At 48.4% G+C, this 20,840-nt stretch overlaps 1 protein-coding gene across 6 annotated transcripts in view; it reads right to left on the bottom strand.

Moving 5' to 3' along the window:
• Nucleotides 1-9,519: 9,519 nt before the first annotated feature.
• LOC135183863 (integrator complex subunit 6-like) overlaps nucleotides 9,520-20,840 on the bottom strand; it is a 54,261-nt gene continuing 42,940 nt past the window's right edge. For 2 of the 6 annotated variants that reach the window (XM_064159127.1, XM_064159129.1), the window contains exon 11: nucleotides 20,411-20,499. Coding sequence is in view for 2 of the 6 variants with exons in the window: in XM_064159124.1 (XP_064015194.1) it covers nucleotides 10,564-10,663; nucleotides 11,630-11,723; nucleotides 12,866-13,258; nucleotides 14,915-15,146; nucleotides 15,898-16,040; nucleotides 16,637-16,760; nucleotides 17,638-17,853; nucleotides 19,541-19,651; nucleotides 20,405-20,499 (1,508 nt within the window). In the remaining 4 variants the exon portion in view is untranslated. Of the gene's footprint in view, nucleotides 10,664-11,629; nucleotides 11,724-12,865; nucleotides 13,259-14,914; nucleotides 15,147-15,897; nucleotides 16,041-16,636; nucleotides 16,761-17,637; nucleotides 17,854-19,540; nucleotides 19,652-20,404; nucleotides 20,500-20,840 lie in introns of those variants that run through there. The other 4 variants (XR_010305742.1, XR_010305743.1, XM_064159124.1 and 1 more) reach the window with 4 other exon arrangements.

The following is a 20,840-nucleotide window of genomic DNA, read 5'->3' as shown; positions in this document are numbered from 1 at the left end:
TCTGGGCAGCCTGTGCCAGGGCTCTGGGACCCTTACAGTCAAGAAGTTCTGTTCTGCTCTGTCAGCAGAGACAGAGCACTCTGGAGCCATCACTGCAGTGCAGGAGGACAGCAAAGAGCAGTCATGAAACCCAGCAATGTGAAGAATGAGGCCACTGTGCCATCTCCTCAGTGTTGCCCAGCACTGCATTAAAGCCTGCTTGGAAAAGCTGGTGGCTAACAGACCCTTCCCAGTGCTCTGGAGCACCAAAGCAGCCCCTTCCCTGGAGAAAGCAGGAGCTGGTCGTTACCTTCCAACTGAAAAGTCATTTTTGGCTTCCCTGTCACGTCCCATGCTGTGAGTTCCCTTGCCCTTCACCATGCTGCAGTAGAACCAACCTTCTCTGTCCCCAACACCTTCAGCCAGCTCATCAGCTATGGGGACATCCTCCAGCTGGACACAGCCCTCCCCCCTAGTTCCCTGAAAGTGGCACTTTTTCTGCTCCTCTTTAGGAGTCACCTGCACCAAAAGGCAGCAGTTTTCTACCAGCCAATTTGGGAAGGCTGAGGCTCACCCTGCAGCACTTTTTCTGCTCCTCTTAAGGAGTCACCCGCACCAAAAGGCAGCACTTTTCCACCAGCGAGTTTGGAAAGGCTGAGGCTCATCCTGCAGCACCAGGGCCCACAGCACTGTTGCTGAGCAGTCCATGGGAAGCTTCCCATCCTGTCCTGTGGCCCCCAGGTTCAGCAGGGCAGGGAAGCTGCAGCTGGCTTTGCAGTTCCCTGCTGTCCCAGCCAGTGCCTTGTGCTGAGCTGGCAGCCTGCCCGTGCAGAGGGGAAGGGCAAAGAAAAGCTATTTTGAATGTTAAACAAGCAGGGGTGGAAAAACCACTTTTGGTACCAGCTCACCACGGCCAGCACCAGCAGTGACTCCTCTGATTTGGCCTTGAGGTTCACCTTGAGCAGTAATCACCTGGGGGAGAAGCAGAGTGGAAATAAATCTGCTATTCCAGCAGGTAAAGAAGCTTTTTAATCAGCCCCAGGCTGGTCTCAGTGATACAATGGCATTTCAAAACACTTTGGGCTGCAACAAAAGCTACATCCTTAAAATGGCAGCTAATTAATTTTCCTGTCTTGCTAAGTTAATCCTTTTTTTTTTTTTTTTTTGCAGCCAAGAAAGGCAAATGGGAGTTCATGGAGCAGAGAGGCAGGCAGGAGCCTGGCAGCATGAGCAGGAACAGAAGCCCCAGGGAGCTCTGGCAGGGGCCCAGGCTGTGCACTGTCAGGGCTCACCAGGCCATTTTAAAAGGAAGGAAGAGGGGAAAACAAAGCCAACAATCAAGTGAAAGGTGACATTTGGATTATCAAATCACTGGGCTCATCCCCTGCTGGTGATCCTGGGCACCCCACAGACCCCCCATGCAGATAGATGCAGCCATTTACCTCCAGTTTGTATCCCTGGTGTAAGCTTTGCTGCCAGGCTGAGCACGCAGGGCTGGCAGTGCCCTCCCTGTCTGGACTGGTGCTGGCTGAACCAGTTTCCCCAGGATTTGCCAGAGGCAGGCTGGGCTGCAGGAGAAATTTACTCTGCACTGGAAGAAATAGAGAGAAAAAGAGAAAAGAAGGAGAAAAAGGAACAAATAATGAAGGGGAGGGGAAAGGGGAAGGAGAAGGAAATGGGGTGGGGAGGAAAAAAAGGGAAGAAAGAAGGAAGAGGGAAAGAAAGAAGGATGGAAAGAAAGAAAGAAAGAAAGAAAGAAAGAAAGAAAGAAAGAAAGAAAGAAAGAAAGAAAGAAAGAAAGAAAGAAAGAAAGAAAGAAAGAAAGAAAGAAAGAAAGAAAGAAAGAAAGAAAGAAAGAAAGAAAGAAAGAAAGAAAGAAAGAAAGAGAAAGAAAGAGAGAAAAAGGGGGAAGAGGAAAAAGGGGGAAGAGGAAGGAAAAAGGGGGAAGAGGAAGGAAAAAGGGAAGGAAAGAAAAAAGGGGAAAGGGAAGAAAAAAATGGGGAAGATGAAGAAAAGAGGAAGGGCAGAGAAAAAAAAAGGGGAAATAAAAAAGGGGAAGAAAAAAAGGAGAAGAGGAGGAAAAGGGGAAGGGAAGGAAAAAAGGAGAAGGGGAAAGGGAAAAGGAGGAAAAACAGGGGAGGGGAGGGAAAAAAGGGGGGAGAAGGGGAAAAAGTGGGGAGGGGACCAAAAAAAGGGGAAGGGGACAAAAAAAGGGAAAGAGGAGGAAAAGAGGAAAGGAAGGAATAAAAGGGGAAGGGGGCAAACAAAAGGGGAATTGGACAAAAAAAGGGGAAGGGGAGGAAAAGAGGAAAGGAAGGAATAAAAGGGGAAGGGGGCAAACAAAAGGGGAATTGGACAAAAAAAGGGGAAGGGGACAAGAGAAAAGGGAAAAGAAAAATAAAAGAATAAAGAAAAAACGAAAAAAATTAATAAAAGAACAAAAAAGAAACCTTCCCCCTCCTCCCCAAGGCATGTTTTGGAGCAGTTCAGGGCCAGCCACACAAGGCCAGTGCTGACGTCCTCCAAGGCTCAGGCTGCTCCAGCATCCATCCCCTGTGCCCAGGAGGTCTCTGCTGCAGGCCCCAGGCGAGAGCAGGCCTGGTGCACGCCGCAGCTGCTGAAGCAGAGATTTACTTCCTTGCCTTGGACACAGAAGTGCACAAAACAAGACACTTGCATCTAAAACAGTTTCGGAGGAGCCAGTTGGACAGGTCCTCCAAAAAGCAGACTCTCCCTAAGACACCTTCTGGGTGCAGGCTTCCACCTTCCGAAGGAGCTCCTCATCAACACACCTGCCTGAGGAAGAACAGGGCACGGCTCTGGCTGAGGCTTTCAGGAGAGGCTTGTGACAAGGGCTTGTAGTGCTAGGACGAGGGGCAATGAATGGCTTTGAGCTGGGGACTGGAGAGGAGGAGGAAATTCTTTAGAGTGAGGCTGGGGAGACACTGGCACAGGTTGCCCAAGGGAGGTGATGGATGCCCCCGCCCTGGAGGTGTTCAAGGCCAGGTCGGATGAGACCTTGAGCGCCGTGGGCTGGCAGGAGGTGTCCCTGCCCATGGCAGGGCAGTTGCAACTAGGCGATGCCGAAGGCTGCTTCACACTCCGTGACTCTGGGACATGTCCACCCTGCCGCTGGCTGCCTGTGCCGTGACCGGAGCAGCCTGGCTCGTCCCCTTGCTGGCACAGCTGCCCCCGCTCCTGGGCTCAGCAGAGCGCGCAGCCAGCGCAGGGCGCAAGGCAGATCCCGGGAGGAGAGCGCCTGCTCTGCTGGCATCCGCAGCGAGCCCGGGGCTGGCCACCTGGCCCCCAGACGACACAGAGCGTTCAGCTGCCCATGGGCTCAGAGCCCTCCAGGCCCCGCTGCGTGCGCGCCGGGACGGAGCTGCCGCTCTCGCCGTTGTCCAGCACCGGCTGCGCGCCGCAGCCCGGGCCGTGACTCAGCAGCAGCTGCCTTCCCTCGGGGAAATGCCTGCCGCTTCCCAGGAGCACAGCTCACCCCGGCTCACCCTCCGCAGCCGCGGGGATGGCCCTCCCTGCCAGCGCCGCCAGCCCCGGCCTGCCCTGCCCGCAGCCAGCCGCCGGCCCAGTGCCGCACACCTGCGCCCCTGCTGCCCCGCAGGAGGGCCTGCGAGCACCGGCCCCGCACCGGCCCCTCCGGAGCTCAGCGGGCCCCCGCGGCCTCCTTTCCCACCAACGATCGCTCTGGAGAGCGGCTCCCAGGCTCCGTCTGCTTCTTGCGCGCAGAGGCAGCTGCCCTGGCTGCAGCGGCGCCAGAGGAGCTTGAAGTACACCCCCAGGGGCTGGGAGGGGCACGGAGCGGAGCAGCTCGGCTCAGACGCCAGGACTTGGCTTTTTACAGGCTGCTCGGAGAGATGAACAGCCACACCTTGAGTGCTGTGTCCAGTCCTGGGCTCCTCAATCCCACAGACCTGTTGAGGTGCTGGAAGGTGTTGAGAGAAGGGCAGCAAGGCTGGGGAGGGGCCTGGAGCACAGCCCTGTGAGGAGAGGCTGAGGGAGCTGGGGGTGTGCAGCCTGCAGCAGAGGAGGCTCAGGGCAGAGCTCATTGCTGCCTGCAGCTCATTGCTGAAGGGAGGCTGTAGCCAGGTGGGGTTGGGCTCTGCTGCCAGGCAAGCAGCAAGAGAACAAGGAGACACAGCCTCAGGTTGTGCCAGGGCAGGTCTAGGCTGCATGTGAGGAGGAAGTTCTGCTAGAGAGAGTGATTGGCATTGGAATGGGCTGCCCAGGGAGGTGGTGGAGTGGCCGTGCCTGGAGTGGCCTTGCAGTGCCTGAAGGGGCCTTCAGGAGGGCTGGAGAGGGACTACTGCCGAGCTCTTGTAACGACAGGACAAGGAGGAATGGGTTTAAACTGGCAGAGGGAAGATTCAAAGTGGATGTTAGGAAGAAGCTCTTTCCAGTGAGGGTGGTGAGACACTGGCACAGGTTGCCCAGGGAAGTTGTGGCTGCTCCCTCCCTGGAGGTGTTGAAGACCAGGCTGGCTGAGGCCTTGAGCAACCTGGGCTAGTGAGAGCCTTGGAACTAGATGGTCTTTAAGGTCCCTTCCAACCCAAACCATTCTATCAATCTATGACTGCTACCACCACAAGAAACAAAATATCCACAAGTCCCACAAAACCCTAGCTCCAGCTGCCTATCACCACACCTCCAGGACCTGAGATGGCTCCAGAGCAAAAAATCTGGGCACATGCCAGCATCCTTTTCTGCAAGGACTACCTCTGCACAAGCAGCTGGATCACAGCTGTAAACCACAGAATTTGTTTGCTTGGAGAAGACCTCTAAGATCATCAGGCCCAAATACCAACCCAGCACCACGCTGGCCACTGATCCATGTCCCAAAGTGCCATGTCCACACATTCATTGAACACCTCCAGGAGCAGAAACTCCACCACCTCCCTGGGCAGCCTGAAGTCATCAGGCCAAATACCAACCCAGCACCACCATGGCAAATGATCCATGTCCCAAAGTGCCACGTCCACAGGTTCACTGAACACCTCCAGGTACAGAGAGTCCATCGCCTCCTTGGGCAGTCTGAAGTCTCTCAGCTCCATACCCTTCTGAAGGCCAAGCCCTTCTTTGATCTATTCAGTACAGGAGATGCCCCCACCTGAAATGTAACATTAAAGCATGCACCTACTTTGCAGAGGTCAGACTCAATCTTAGAGGTCTTTTCCAACCAGAGCATCTCTGTGAGTCTCCAAGGGCCAGAAGTAGGCTGACCACTCAAACAGAGCTTTACCCAGCTAACTACCAAAATGCTTTACAAACCTCTCCTCCTGTGGCACCACCTCATGAGGCTGGAAGTGTTTTATGATGGGCACACAGCTCTCTGTCCTTGCCAGCTGCTCAGCAGAAGTGAGCAAAGCCCTGGGATACAGCAGATTGCCAGAGGTGCCTGATATTTTAAGGGACATTATGCAAGACTGCTTGCATTAGAGCAGTGACAGTGACTGAGATGACAGCAAGCAGATATAAAAGCCAAGGATCTGGCTGCTTCCACTGCTGTTGGGCCTGATCCAGGACTGCAGAAGAGCTGTGAAATTCCCCTTGCGGATGTGAAGATGAAACTTCCCAAGCTCTCCAAAAAGGCCCAAATAAATCTCCAGCAGAAAGTCTGACAGGAGGGTTTCCATTCCATTGCCTTTTCACAGGCCAAACTCTTCTTTTGGATTCCACCATAAATTGTTGGAGAGCTTCAGCCCAAGCTCAAACTCTTAAGAAGCAGGCAGCTGCTTTGGTAGCTTCCTAAGTGATTCTCTTTTGTGGGTTTTCTTACCACGGTTCCAGCACTCATCACTCCTGGCTGCCAGCTCAGGGAAGGCAGATGCAGCTGTGCTCTTCCACTGTGTGCGAATATACCCTCTGGTGAGTTTAGCACAAGGCTGCACCAATAGCTCCACTCCTTCCTTGGCACATTCTTCTGAACAACCCTGAGTAACCAGCTGCTGATGTTACCAGACTGGCACTGTCAACCCCGAGAAGCATCTCACAGGCTTCCAAAATGAAGGCTCTGCAGCAGAATTAGCTTTCACAGCATGCAAGCAAGGCTGCATTTCCTACCCAGGGCCCTTGACTGTGCTCCCTGCTCCCTGGACAACAACAGGGCTCCCACTGAACTGCCAGGCCACTACCAAGACACAGCCACAAACACCGAGAGCACAGAACAAGTGGGAAAAAAAGCAATGCTAAGACCAAGCCAACAGTCTACTTCCAAAGATGAAACGAGATGCCAAGGTGCAGCTGAACTGGAATGGAGAAAAATCAGGTAAGTCCAGGCTGTTTGGTTTAGGCTTCCCTCCCTGAAGAGTCACAAGACTCAGATTCAGAAGTACAGCTTCACTATTCTTGCAGGCCACAAGCTTTTTGCTAAATTCCAAGGCATTCTTCTCCAGTTTCTTCCTTTTCCACTGCAGACAGCTCTCAGCTTGGTTTTGCAGACCTGAGAGCAGCAGCTCCTTTTAAATCCAGTGACTAACATCCTTCCTTGAGGTCTCTGCCAAACCTCCTTTCTGCCAGATTTGAAGTGTCTTTGGCCTTGTTTTCAACTTAACTAGGTTGCATATTCCTCAGCACAAGTGCTGTAGAGTCCATTTGCTCAAGGTGTGATGTTGCCATGTTGCTGGCTTAGCTCTATAGAGCTTTAAGTCACTTATTAACCAACTCAGTTCCACTCCTGTTTTTCCATCAGAAGTTTCATAATAGATATTCAAGAACGGAGCTAAAGGAAACAAACTCAACACTCTAGACAGTTTAGAGGCAGAAGCTGGAGGGGAAGAAGGAGGAAGGAGGGAAAGAAGGAGGGGTTTTTTATGGTTTCTTTCCTATGAAGGAAGAGATCCAATTGCTTGAGCACTGCAAAGTCAAGCAGCCACTCTGCTATTTAATATCAGCAGCCTCTGTGGATTTTGCTTTGGAAGGTGACCACTGCTTTCTGGTGCTGGCTAAACCTGATTAAGAATACAGTAGCCCACCACAAACACAGTGCACACACAGCAGCACCCAGCAGCTATCTGCCATCAGTGGCTGAGCTGGGAGCTGCATAGATCTGGGCTTACTTTGGGAAAGAGGAAGAGTCCTTGGTGAAGAGAAAGGTGGAAGGAATAAAAAGTTAACCACAAGGATGCCCAATTAAAAGAGGATCAGAACCTGGAAGAAGAACACACACAGGTATCCAGCCCTTCTACCTGGCAGAAGATCAGCACTCAATGGATGAGCAGCCTGGTCTAGCTGAAGCTGCCCCTGCTCATGGCAGGGAGGTTTAAACTAGATGGCCTTTAGGGTCCCTTCCAACTCGAGCCATCCTGTTTCAGTGACTCAGGTGAAGCAATGCAGGAAACACAGCAAGCTGCACTCTTCTCTAACAACTCCACTTGAGCTGTGCTGCACTGTTTCAACCTCGAACAAGGGCTCCAAAGCCTGAGCAAAGCACAAACAGCTTTCCAGAGTCCATCCATACAGCCAGGTGTATTTGTGGAGCCAAGTTGTCTCCTGAGCCCTTGATGAGGAAGACTGACTCCAGAGGCTCAGCTGTCACACACTGGACATGCTCTCAATCACACAGCTGTTGCTCCAGCTGTGGTCTCCACCTAGAAAAGGCAAGGCTGGACACTAGCAAAACCACTCCTGACTGGCCCAGCTGCAGACCAAGTGAGCTGTTCAAAGCACGTGGCTGGTGTTGTTCCATGCAGGTTCCACTCACATCCAGCATGGCTGTTTGCCTGGCAAGGAGCTCTCTCTGTTAAGGTTCTCCACAGGCAAGGAGCATTCCTGGGGGTGTTCAAGAAATGTGAGGATATGGTTTAATGGCTGTGGTGGTGTGAGGTTGGTGGCTGGACTGGAAGATCTTTGAGGTCTTTTCCAGCTCTGTAATTTACTGTTTCCCAAGCAACCAATATCCCTTTTGTGATCCATTCAGGACTCAGAGGCTGTGCACACACACTTGGATGGATGACTGCTGCTCCCTTCTCTGTCTCTTCACTGACAGAGCCTAGAAGGATGCTACATCTTCATTTGCTCTTATGAAGATTTGTCTCTAGTCCACTAGAAGGCTTCTTCCCCTCCAATATTCAGATCCAAATTCAATTTATTCAGGTAACAGAATGGTGGGGCAAGGGAAAATTCTCACTGTTTGAACTTGAACGGACTGTTTTGTCATTTCTGAGGTACAAGACTCCAAAAGAATGAACCAAAGCCACCATCTTCCTGTAGCTAATTTGGCAGCCAACTGCTTCACATCACAAGAGCAGGTTTACATACTGACAAGGTCACCAGTTAAAAACCCCAGCCCCTGCTCAGACACACAATATACAAGTGAGTGCCTCTGAAGCCAGGGAAGGAAATTAAATAACCATTAACTAGACAGAAAAGAGCTGGCTCCTCTTAACCACCTACTGTTTCAACCTCAGTGTGTTATATGCAGCTCCATGCATGCAACCAGGCCCTTTTAAAACAAGCTCTGTACAGCAGATCTGACCTCCTGTCAATAAATTCCCTTGTAGGAGTCCAACATGGCAGGCTTGGTGTGGTGACACAAAGCTTCCACACGATGATTTGGAAGGAGTGATTGATTCACCTCTTTTGTCTAACTCCAAGGGATTTCCAGGGTCTAAAAGATGCTCCACTGTAAAGATGAGCAAAGTAAGTTTCTTGTGAGAGATAAACTGAGACATATTTATAGCAACATCTTGTCCTGTGTCACTTCATGCCATGCTGTCACAAAGGTTTGCTGTTGATGGATTTCATTTCCTCCTGCAATTCCAGTGGTGAAATTCCAATGGTCAAACCACACTTTCCACAGTGACTGCTTCAGACTGGATGGAAAAGATGCTTCATGAGCTGGCTACTACTAAAAGCCTCAGCAAAAACAGCAGCACAGACTTGCCACCTAAACTGTTTCCCTGCCTTTCTTGTGCTGGCTAGGCCACCAGACTCTCTAGGATGTTTGCAGTCAGAGGTAAAGAGCCAGTTGCCATTAAGAGCCAGTTGCCAGTCAGAGGTAAAGGTAAAGAGCCAGTTGCCACAAGCACAACTCCAACCTGTCTTTAAAAGCAAGCTGTGGAAGGATCAGAGGATGTTAAGTGTGAAGAGCTGGGAATACACAATTACCTGAAGAGCCACTCACTCCTGGCACATTTTGGTACTGCTTTAACCAAAATATTACATGCAGGTGCTTCAGTCTTCTTTGCATGTTTTGTGATATACAGTATCAGTTCTGCACAACACAGGAAGAGAAGAGGACAGGCTATCAGCTCAGGTAAAGTCTGGTAAGCTGGAACTCTCACAAAGAGTAAAACAACCTGCAGAGGGGTACACAGAGCTGAGAGCTGGGGCAGGTGCTGCTGGGTACAAAAACCTTCTGCAACTTTCAGCACAAAGCTGCGTTTGAGGGTGAGCAGAATCAGGTCCAGCCGCAGCAGAGCTCTGCTACTCACAGGTTTTTACAACAATAGGAGCAACCTGCTGGGAACAGAAAACAGCAGAGGAACTCAGCACTGCCTACTACAGACTCCTCAAGATTGGTACTTCTTAAAAATTAATAAAAGGGTTTATTTTTTTATATATATATATATACACACACATATATGTTCCAAAAGAGAAAAAAAAAAGGAGAAAAGGTGGTTGGGTTTGGTTTTTTTTTTTCCTTTTATACAGTTAAAATATCAAATTAGTGATCTGGTAACAATACTGTTCAAAATAATCTCTTTTTTGTATGAACATTTTAAAATACAAGGCTTTGTTTAAAAGCATTTTTGTTTTGTTTTGTGTGGGTTTTTTTTTTTTCCTTTTAGTGCTTCCAAAGCACAGCGTGTGCCAAGGCCACCTGAAGAATCTCCGTCCTCCTCACAGGATGAAAGAGAACTGAAGTCGGGGACCTGGGAAGCCTCAGGTGCACTTTCATAATGTCTGCAGACAAAACAAAAGAGAGTCTGAGGTAGATTGTTTAGTGACCATCGGGTGGTAACAGTCACAGGGCTGTCTTTTAGCTTTTCATTAACACAATAGCAGTTTGCTTTACTCTCAATCTACACTGAATCTCAAGTTTAAAAGGCATGGCTAGCAGTTCTTGGGAACAAGACACACCCTTGTCCCTGTGGTGGCAACATGCAATTTTACCAGTGCAGGTGTTTCTGGGAGGGTTTGGTATTTTTTTTTTTGGGAGGGGGGGCTCTGTCTCTCTCTCCACGATGCAGACTGAGTGTGCATTTGACAGTGCCCCATTTTAGTGCAACCTGCTGCCTACAGCACGTAAACGTCTACCAACAGCGTTCAAATTGAGTAAATTCTCATCACCTGCAGGAGGGGCAGCAACGGTTATTTTTCTTCAGCCTGTTGAGCAAATAGCACCCTCCACAGGAAAAAAGCCACACCTTTCATAGCAAATCCTTTAGCTTATAGCCCAGCTTCTGCCCAGAGAGGTTCTTAAAGTTAAAGCTCCGTTGCTTCTTCTCAGACCGTGACAGTAAAATCGCTTGGCTGCCAAGATGGTGAGGGCGGCAGCTGCATCCTCTTCTGCTCTTCTGTGGCACAGCAAACTCATTCCTGGTCCATATTGGTCTGGCTGGTACATTATTATCTACTGTTGACATGGTTAACTCTGTTGGGTAGGCTGCTGAACTCTAGCTCCTCTAGTATTCTCTCTAAGTGTTGTATTAAGACTCGTTTTCTAAACCTAAGGAAGAAGAGGAGGGAGAGCAAGGTTATTCTTTTCCATTCCAAAATAATGCAGTTTAATCACCCAAGACTACTCAGCCATGGCAAGTCACATCACCAGAGGTTCTCTCTGTCCAGTATGGAAGAGCTCTGCTTTGTTTCTGGTATTAGAATGGCTACAAAACTTACTAGAGCCACTCTTCCCCAGCCTACCCAAATTTTGGGCCCAGTCCTATCCAATATCTTTGTTGATGATCTGGACCAGGGGATTGAGTCCAGTATCAGTAAAAGTTTGCAGATGACACCAAGCTAGGAGCAGGTGTGGAGCTGTTGGAGAGTAGGAGAGCCCTGCAGAAGGACCTGGCCAGGCTGGATGGGTGGGCAGAGGCCAATGGGATGAGACTGAAAAAGGCCAAGTGCAGGGTTCTACACTTTGGCCACAACAACCCCAAGCAGCTCTACAGGCTGGGGACAGAGTGGCTGAGAGCAGCCAGGCAGAGAGGGACCTGTGGGTGCTGGTAGATAGTAGCTGAAGATGAGCCATTAGTGTGCCCAGGCTGCCAGGGGAGCCTGGATGAGGCACTTAGTGCCATGGTCTAACTGACTGGATAGGGTTGGGTGCTAGGTTGGACTGGATGAGCTTGGAGGTCTCTTCCTACCTGGCTGATTATATGATTGTAAGTTAGTAACAATCTATTAAGGACGAATCTGACCTGGGGGTTGGCCTTCAACAGCAACACATCCCAACTCAACCTTGACCTAGGGGTTGGCCTTCAACAGCAGCCCACCCCTTTCATTTTACATTTCAATTCTAAGCAAAGACTACAGACTTCATAAAAATATAATGGTTATAGCTGCTTTGATCCAATTGCAATGGATCAAAAACAAAAGCAGAACATATTAGTAGTGGAAAAGTTTGATTCACTACCAGGATCTAAATGAAAACCCAATATATGACTCCCAAGTCATTTACATCTATACAAACCTTGCTGCTTCCTTGATAGCAAATTCAATGAAATACTTCTGAATTTCTGTGGGTCCTTGCACCTCCTCAAGGAGAGAGAAAATTTTTTCATAATCTAGAAAGCAAAGAGAAAAAACCCAACCATATATTTACATTTCTTTTTCTCAGATTGAGTGAAAATGTCATTTGCAAGAAGAAAAGAAAAGGACAGTTACAGTTGTGTGCACAGGAAAAGAGGTGACACCAGTAACTGGAAGCGATGCCTGATGATCTGATATTCACGTGGCACCAAAGGATTTAAGTTGGCTGTAAGAGCTTAAAGAGAAGCCAGAAACATCTGTCCACATCTGTCCTCAGAAAAATGCAGGCTGAGTGGAGAAGCCTCTTATCTTCCTTTGGATAAGGATTTGGCTGGATGGTGGCATGCAGAGAGTGGTGGTCAAGGGCACAATGTCCACCTGCAGACCAGTGCCAAGTGGTGTCCCTCAGAGGCCAGTGCTGGCACCAGTGTTGTTTAACATCAGTGATATGGACAGAGGAATCAGTGCACCCTCAGCAAGTGTGCAGATGGCACCAAGCTGTGTTGCACAGTCAACTTGCTAGAGCAATCCATCCAGAGGCACCTGGACAGGCTGCAGAGGTGTGCCCAGGCCAACCTCATGACATTCAACAAGGCCAAGTGTAAGGTCCTGCAGCTGGGTGGGTGCAATCCCAAGCACAGCTCCAGGCTGGGTGGGGAATGGCTGACAGCAGCCCTGAGGAATGGGACCAGCAATAGAACAAGGGGACACAGTCTCAAGTTGTGCCAGGGTAGGTATAGGCTGGATGTTAGGAAGAAGTTTTTCACAGAGAGAGTGATTTCCCATTGGAATGGGCTGCCCAGGGAGGTGGTGGAGGCACCGTCCCTGGGGGTCTTCAAGAAAAGACTGGATGAGGCACTCAGTGACATGGTCTAGTTGACTGGCTAGGGCTGGGTGATAGGTTGGACTCGATGATCTTGGAGGTCTCTTCCAACCTGGTTGATTCTATGATTCTATGATTCTGGGCTGATGAAAAGCTCAACAGGAGCCTGCAGTGTGAGTGCAGCCCAGACAGCAACCCTGTGCTGGGCTGCAGCAAGAGCAGTGTGGGCAGCACGGCAGGGGTGTTGGTACTAGATGATCCTTGTGGTCCCTTCCAACCCTGACTGATTCTATGACTCTAGCACCACTTACAATACCCTAATTAAGCCACCACAGCCTTCTCCTCCAGACTTACTTCGTCCAGGCTTGCGAACCTCTTTCATGAGTTTGATTTTGATATCAGCATTGTTCCCCTCCAGCATCATGGGTGTTATTTTGAAGGAGTTTGGCACGGACTCAGAAGTCGACTCCATCCCTCGGTTTTGGTCATCTCCAGCCGCATTGTAATTCAGAGGTCCTCGAGTTACTGCGTTGGTGGAAGGTTTATGATCCAAGCCATCCTCACTTAAACAGTTGAATTCAACAGGTAGAGAGTCCAAGTCATTGGGTAACATTTCATCCTCTCCCACAGCAGCTGGAACCGAAGGAGCCATCTGCATCGGTAAGCCATCGATTTGCTTTTCCAGCGGCTGACAGTTTTCTGCTTTCTTCTCTCCATTGCCATCTTGGACAACACTGTTGTTGGTATCTACAAATTAAAAACATCTATCTTACTAGTGCATGACTGCACCAGCAAAACCCCCACAAGGAAGCAGTTCTGTATCCTTTATCCTTCCTCATGTAAAGGACTGTGTAGTGACCTGACAGCACTGAACAGCTCTACAACACATTTATTCAACCTCAGAGGTGACCAGGGAAAGACTTCCGCTCAATCTGCAGCAGCAGTCAGAAATTAGTAAGCTACTGAACAGCTTTAAACTGAGGCTAGAGAACAGCCTGGCAGCAGTGCTCTGAATGGAGCCCTGCTGCTTTGGGTATAGGTGTATTTTAGGCCTCTTTCATCACTCTCCTAAGAACCAAACCAATCAGAAACCAAAGAGATACCTGCACAAGCACCAAAAAGTGGCAAAGCTCTTAAGTGCCTTCAATCTCCTTCTCTGGAGACTTTCAAAACCCACCTGGATGCATTCCTGTGTGGACTACCCTAGGTGAAGCTGCCTTTGGCAGGGCAGTTGGACATCTTGATCTCCGAGAAGTCCCTTCCAACCTCTAGCATTCTGCAATTCTGTGATTCCCTCTGGACTTCTCACACCACTATCAGGAAGTCATCATTTTCTACATTCCTCTTGCAGTGTTAGACCTTCTAAAATAAACTGCTATTTCCTTTCCTCCCCCAGATCCAAGCTAACAGTTTTCTTCTGATTTCATTTGTTCCAACAGGGCCACAAGGATGCTGAAAGTAACCAAGCAGGTCCTCCTTCCACTAAACTGTGTCCTGCACCCTGGCCACATCTGGAGTACTCCCCAGTTCAAGAGGGACAGGGATAGAGTGTGTCCAACAGAGGTTACAAGGGTGACGAAGGGACTGGAACATCTGTCTGATGAGGAAAGGCTGACAGAGCTGGAGCAGTTTAGGCTGGTGAAGAGAAGGCTGAGAAGGAATATGATCAATGGTTCTAAATATCTGAAGAGTGGGTGACGAGAAGGGGCTAAGACTCTTTTCAGTGCTGTCCTTGAGTACTGTGTCCAGCTCTGGGCTCCTCCATTCAAGAGAGATGTTGAGGTGCTGGAAGGTGTTGAGAGAAGGGCAGCAAGGCTGGGGAGGGGCCTGGAACACAAACCCTATAAGGAGAGGCTGAGAGAGCTGGGGTTGTTCAGCCTGGAGAAGAGGAGGCACAGGGCAGATCTTGTTGCTGTCTACAACTCCCTGAAGGGAGGCTGTAGCCAGGAGGGGTTGGGCTCTGCTGCCAGGCAAGCAGCAACAGAACAAGGGGACACAGTCTCAAGCTGTGCCAGGGGAGGTCTAGGCTGGATGTTAGGAGGAAGTTCCTGGCAGAGAGAGTGATTGGCATTGGAATGGGCTGCCCAGGGAGGTGGTGGAGTGGCCGTGGCTGGAGGTGTTGAAGCAAAGCCTGGCTGGGGCACTTAGTGCCATGGTCTGGTTGATTGTCTAGGGCTGGGTGCTAGGTTGGACTGGATGATCTGGGAGGTCTCTTCCATCCTGGCTGATTCTATGATACTGTGACTGGCCAGGGCTGGGTGCTAGGTTGGGCTGGCTGAGCTTGGAGGTCTCTTCCAACCTGCTTGATTCTATAAACCTCTCCCAGTGCAACTTGAGGCTATTTCCTAAACAAATATTCCCACTTGCAGCTGCCGTAACCTTTATAGCACTGCATCACCACACCTTTATTTGCTGGGCCACCTTTGAGGTTCAGATATGATGGGGATCCAGAAGCACATGGTGGTCCTTTCCCCCCAACATGATTGGTGACAACAGGTGGTGACTGTGGCCGTCTCAGCAGGGGTGACATGCTACGCCTTCTCTTCAGTGACGCTGGAGTGTTCAGCTCTCCAGGACGCTTGATCTTGTTCTGAGGTCCAGCAACAAATTCATCTGCTTCGTCTATCATCATACCCTGAAAGGCATAAAAACATTGTTCATTAAAACATGGAAACTGATTCATTTGTGGAGTCACTCTGTCAAAATTCAAGTGGCTTTCAAAACACCTGACAGCTCTGAACAGAGAAGCCTTTGGTAGCTCCAAAGCCCTCAGCACAGAAAGGACATGGATCTGATGGACCAGGTCCAGAAGCAGCCATGAAGATGATCAAACTGTTGGGCACCTCTGCTACTAGGATAGGCTGAAGGAGCTGGGGTTCAGCCAATACCTGAAAGGTGCCTCCAAGAAGGTGGAAGATGGACTATTTCCAAAGGTCTGCAGTAATAGGACAAGAGGCAATGGCCTGAAGTCAGAGACTGAGATTGGATGCTAGGAACAAATTTTGCACCATACAGGTGGTGGAACACTGGAACAGGTTGCCCAGGGAGGTAGCTGAGACCACATCCCTGGAGACATTCAAGGTCAGGCTCAACAAGTCTCTGAGCAATCTGATCTAATTAAGGATGGCAGAGGAGGTTGAAACATACTACCCTTGGAAGTCTCTTCCAACTCAAACCACTCTGAACCTACACTGAACTTAAGGCTAGTGCCACAATAAACCAGCACAACTCTTTACAGGTTTCTCTTGGATGACATGAAAAGCAGCACTGCTCTCTGTACATGACAGTTAGCAACATAGTGCAACCATGGGAAAGAAATTCTACTCAGAAATGATTTCAAAACAAATTCAATATAAATCTACAGCAGAAAGTGTGGCTCCTCCTACCTTCTTATCCTGTTTAAATGGATTGCCAAATGTATGAAGTCTTTTTGGTTGGTCTGGGTCAATCTCTCGAAGAGGTGAAGGCATCATTTTCAGGTACTCCTGGTAGTTCCCCATCTGAGCAACAGGAACACTATGAAGGCAGTCTGCAACAGAACCAGAGAGCTTCACTTAGTCCACTTTAAAATGAAGCACTAAAAACCTGACAGACTTTGAGGGCACGTGGTAGCATTTGCAAACTAGAAATGACTGCCTCCTTCTCACTATGAAACAAGAACTGAAGGCTACAGGTTCAGAAAGGAGGCTGGCAAGAGGTGAGCTTCACTTGCAGAAGAATGAAGAACAAGCAAGTTTAATCTCTATGCTAGCAACTGCATTTAAACCACCAGCACCTAGGAAGGGTAAAACAAAGAGGCCTCCCTGCTCTAAGACATCATCACTACAAAAAAGATCCCCCCCCCCCAAAAAAAATATCAATCAAAACAAACTACATTTCTACTCAACTTTAGTATACAGGAAAGCTCTCCCATCAACCTCATTTACAAAATTCAAAGCAAACCTGACATTTTGCATGACAAAAAGCAAAAGTCTTCTCCTTTCCCCTTCAGGGTCAAGAAAAGAACACTCAAACGATGATACTTCTGTTACTGCTGCCACACCCAGGACAGAAAACACTGCTTTAGGGAATAAAATGTGGCTGTACCCCCTGCAAGCTGCCGCTCAGCAGTGGCTGGCTACTTACCCTCATCCTGCCCCAAGATAAGCCTGTGTGTTTTCAGGAGGTTGGTTCTCATTCTAGTGAGCTGGTCCAGGAGGTTGCGACGAGGAATATCGTATGCGTTTCTGAATGCCTGCGGCTTCAAATCCTGGTGTGGTGACAACAAAGAGCCTTCAGTCAAGCTCATCAGCTCTCACACACAGAAATCCTTCTATACACTGAAATCAGGTTAAATATAGCAAGAAGAAATTAATCTGAGGTAACTTTAGGGCCAGGAGGATGCTCAGAGGGCTGCAGCAGCTCTGCTGTGAGCACAGACTGAAAGAGTTGGGGCTGTGCAGGCTACAGAAGAGGAGGTTCCCTGGCGACCTTCTTGTGGCCTTTCAGGATCTGAAGGGGGTCTCCAAAAAAGCTGGGGAGGGACTTTTCAGGATATCAGGGAGTGGCAGGACTGGGGGGAATGGAGCAAAGCTGGAGGTGGGGAGAGTGAGGCTGGCCATGAGGAGGAAGTTGTTGAGCAGGAGAGTGGTGAGAGGCTGGAATGGGTTGCCCAGGGAGGTGGTTGAGGCCCCATGGCTGGAGGTGTTTGAGGCCAGGCTGGCTGAGGCTGTGTGCAGCCTGCTGTAGGGTAGGGTGTTCCTGGGCATGGCAGGGGGGTTGGAACTGGATGATCCTTGTGGTCCCTTCCAACCAAGTAGCCTTACAATTCCTGGTTTTGTGGTAACTAAAATGCTGCAAGAACCAGGTTTTTGTTTCAGTCTTCATTTAAAGAAACTCCATCTGCCACCACTAACAGATGAACAGAATGGTCTGGGGTGAAGGGATGTGTAAGACCATCTAGTCCCAACACTCTTGCCCGTGGGCATGGACACCTTCTCACTACACCAGCTTGCTCAAAGCCTCATTCAGCCTTCAGAACTCAGTGAAATGCCTTCCTCCTTCTACACTAGGTCCATAGAAGTTAGCATTTCAAACAAAGGAGATTAAATGCTCAGTCATGCAGGATATCTTTCTGCCTTGTGTACCTTGTTTAAAAGTCCGATGTGGAAGCCAGCAAATTCTTTCATGTTTGTTTCTGCCAGTCTCAGTGGAGATTCCCCAGTGATCCCTTGCAGCAGTTGCTTAAAATCCCTACTGTGTACCAAGGAGAGGCCACTGGAGTGATTTTTCACTTTTATTCCAATTTCTTGTGGAACTTTCTTACCCACTGAACCTATTATCCGTTCCGACTCTATTTTAGTCTAAAATGGAATCACATCACCAGTTAAAGAAATCAGAAGGCATTGCAGACTGCCAGCATAAAAACCACACTGTGTATTCAACAGAAAACTACACATTTCCTTCCCAACTACTCAAACAAATGGGAGAACCAACTACCCCAGGGATAGATTGGATTACAGAGATCAGCTCTCAAGTCGAAAGAAAGCCTAACGTGTTATAACATAGGGAGAACGAGCAGTATTTAGCCAGTGTAGCTAAATGGATAGCTGTGACTATCCCTGATTTTGCTGCAAGTCTGTGACTCTTCTGTCCCTGGAGAATCAGCTTTAAAGGGCGGGGGGGAAAGAAAGGAAAGCAGGATGCCTTAGGCTACTGCAAAGTTACAGCTAAACCAACACTTTGACTTGGGTATAGCACCTTAAGTTGAGGTTTTCTTTTTGATACAACCTATCAGGCTAAGGTTTGCACTCTGTCTGTAGTCAGACAAATGAGAAGTCAGAAGAGAACAGGAATTTGCTCCATTTGCACATAGCATTTCCTCACTTAGCACAGGTTTATTATAGCTACAGATCATTTCACTGTATTAAGCTTTAACTGTATTCAAAGTAAGATTTTTTTTTTCCTTTTACCCACTTGCAATACCTCCAAAAAAACCCCAAACCCCAACCAAACAATTCCCAACCAACCAAAACCCCAAACTCCACAGTAATTGTAACCCACTTCTCCCCCAGATCTGATCCTCTGCAGATTTTGCTTCATTATCTGTGGGCAACTCTGTAAACAAGGCCAGCAAGAGCACAGCAGAGTTCTGGAATTGCTGGTCCCTACACAGAAGCTTCTAATGTATCTAACACATTTAAGCTGTTTCATGTGCTGAGAATGTCTGTGAAAACCACAGCAGCCATCTCAAGCCATTCCAACTCCATACTGCAGATGATATGCAAATTTGTATTATATTAAAAAAAAAACCAAATAACCCAGCAAGTTTCATGTCTAATAAATGCTCAGTCATTCAGAGACTTTTTTTGGAATAGGATTTTGTGCATTCTTTAAGGTGTAGGATTTTTTTTCCCCCCCTCTTGTGTGATTTTAAAGGCTGCACTGCTTCCCCACTGACTTCTAGATATTAAAGTGCTGTTGTAAGAACCACTCATGCTAAGGAGGGATGGCTTTCAGTTGACACCTGCAATGGCACTCCTGACAAGACAAAAAGGGTACAGAAAAAAACCCTGTTTCCCCACCAGGTCATGCTTAAGACATGGGATGGATGTGAGCTGAAGGAAGCAGGAAGCTGTGATTTCACACCCACACGCTTTGGGGTCTTTTGCTTTTTGGAACATGGACATTGCCAAGGCACACATGGAAATAAACAAGAGTCTGAGAGCAAGCCTCTGACTTCAGCTGTGAAGGACAATGGCAGTCATAAATCCAATCAGTGATCATCATTGGGAGTTTAAAGATCTAGCAGATAGAGATGAAGAGGTCTCCTTCACACTCCTCTCCACCGCTTGCAGAAGGCACAATCACTGTCTACAGAAGCCCTCTGGACTGATCCATGCTGGCAGTGGGCAAGCTCAACCATCCTCAGTTAGCATCAGTGCTGCACCCCCATAGCAACTCCCCCAGGGATTGACTGCTTCAGCATCAAGAGTACCACAAACTAAAGCATCAACGCACTTCTAATCGCAAAGGTTTTATCAATACTACCTGTTGGCTGAGTTTTTTAAGGTAAGAGATAACACTGTAACTAAGTCCACAATCTAAATTATCTGATATCAGATTTGGAGCTCCCATCATCCTTAGGGCTTTCTTTAATGGCTATAAGGAAAACAAAATACACAATAGTAAGAGAAGAAGTCTTTCAAAAGTACTAATTTAATCAGCTCAAATCACAGGAAGCTAAGGCACGTGGAGCAGTGCTCTAGCTTTTCCAGCTTTGGGCCACTAAAATTCCAGTCTATTCAGGTAACAGGTGACATCAGTTTGGCAGGCTAACTAGCTCACAATGGACATTATGCCACATTACCAAGACACCAGACAACGTGGTGCCACTGGCAATATCCACTCAAAGGCTTCAGTACCAGAATAGCCGGGATGATGCAAGTCCATATTGAGGTGCATTGTCCAAGCTACATGTAAAAGATGACACCGTGCCTCCCCCCTCCATCCCCACCACCCTTTCTTGGTATCCACTTCCTGAGTTCTAGCACTTCACCCACATTCATAAACAAACAACTCTGTGTTTCCCTTAGCCAGTTACCAAAAGGTCATCCCAACTCTGAGTTCTCTGAACAACCTGAAGTACTTTAGAGCAAAGCTTATTTCATCTTTAACAAAGAGAAGCCCCATAGGAAAATGTTAACATATTAACTAGAACTCAGTGTTACAAGAAATGCTATTTCTTTTCAAAGGTTAGACCTGATCTACATACCTCTGCAAAGCAAAATGTTTACTACCTAGAAGGTCGTCAGCATCATTATGTAAACAAAATTTACTAGGAAGAGGTATGATGCACAGGACTATTCACAGCAGCCTTTATACCCAGGAGGATGAAATGAGAAAGGAACATACCAGTAAGTAGTAAGGAGGCATTGTTTTTAAGTAGTTGTCAAAAGCCTGTCGCCACTTCAGGTTTGGCTTAAGTTTGTGAACCTTAAACAAATCATCTGCAACAAGGAAAAACAAGAGAAAAGGTTTCACTGATACAGTCCTAGACCATCATCCAAAATTCAAAGTGTCAGGTTTCCCCCTCCTTTTCTCCTCCCTCCACCCATCTCCCATTGGGGCTGCCCCACAAAGAAAAACCCTGGTCTTAGCCTTAGGTTTGAAGGATTGTGATTCCCCAATCCTAGCTGCAGTAGACAATCCAGATCAAGTCCTCATTGTAGTCAAACTTAGAGAGTACACCAGACTTAAATACTGCACACAACTGCTAGCAGCATGGAAGGTGCAACAGATCCACCTGTTTAGCTCTTCACCTCCCTGGCCTCTCTCTTGCATCAGATCT

Source organism: Pogoniulus pusillus, chromosome 19 (assembly GCF_015220805.1).
Source record: "Pogoniulus pusillus isolate bPogPus1 chromosome 19, bPogPus1.pri, whole genome shotgun sequence".
Classification (NCBI taxonomy): Eukaryota; Metazoa; Chordata; class Aves; order Piciformes; family Lybiidae; genus Pogoniulus; species Pogoniulus pusillus.
This window is presented reverse-complemented; position numbering and strand designations above follow the sequence as displayed.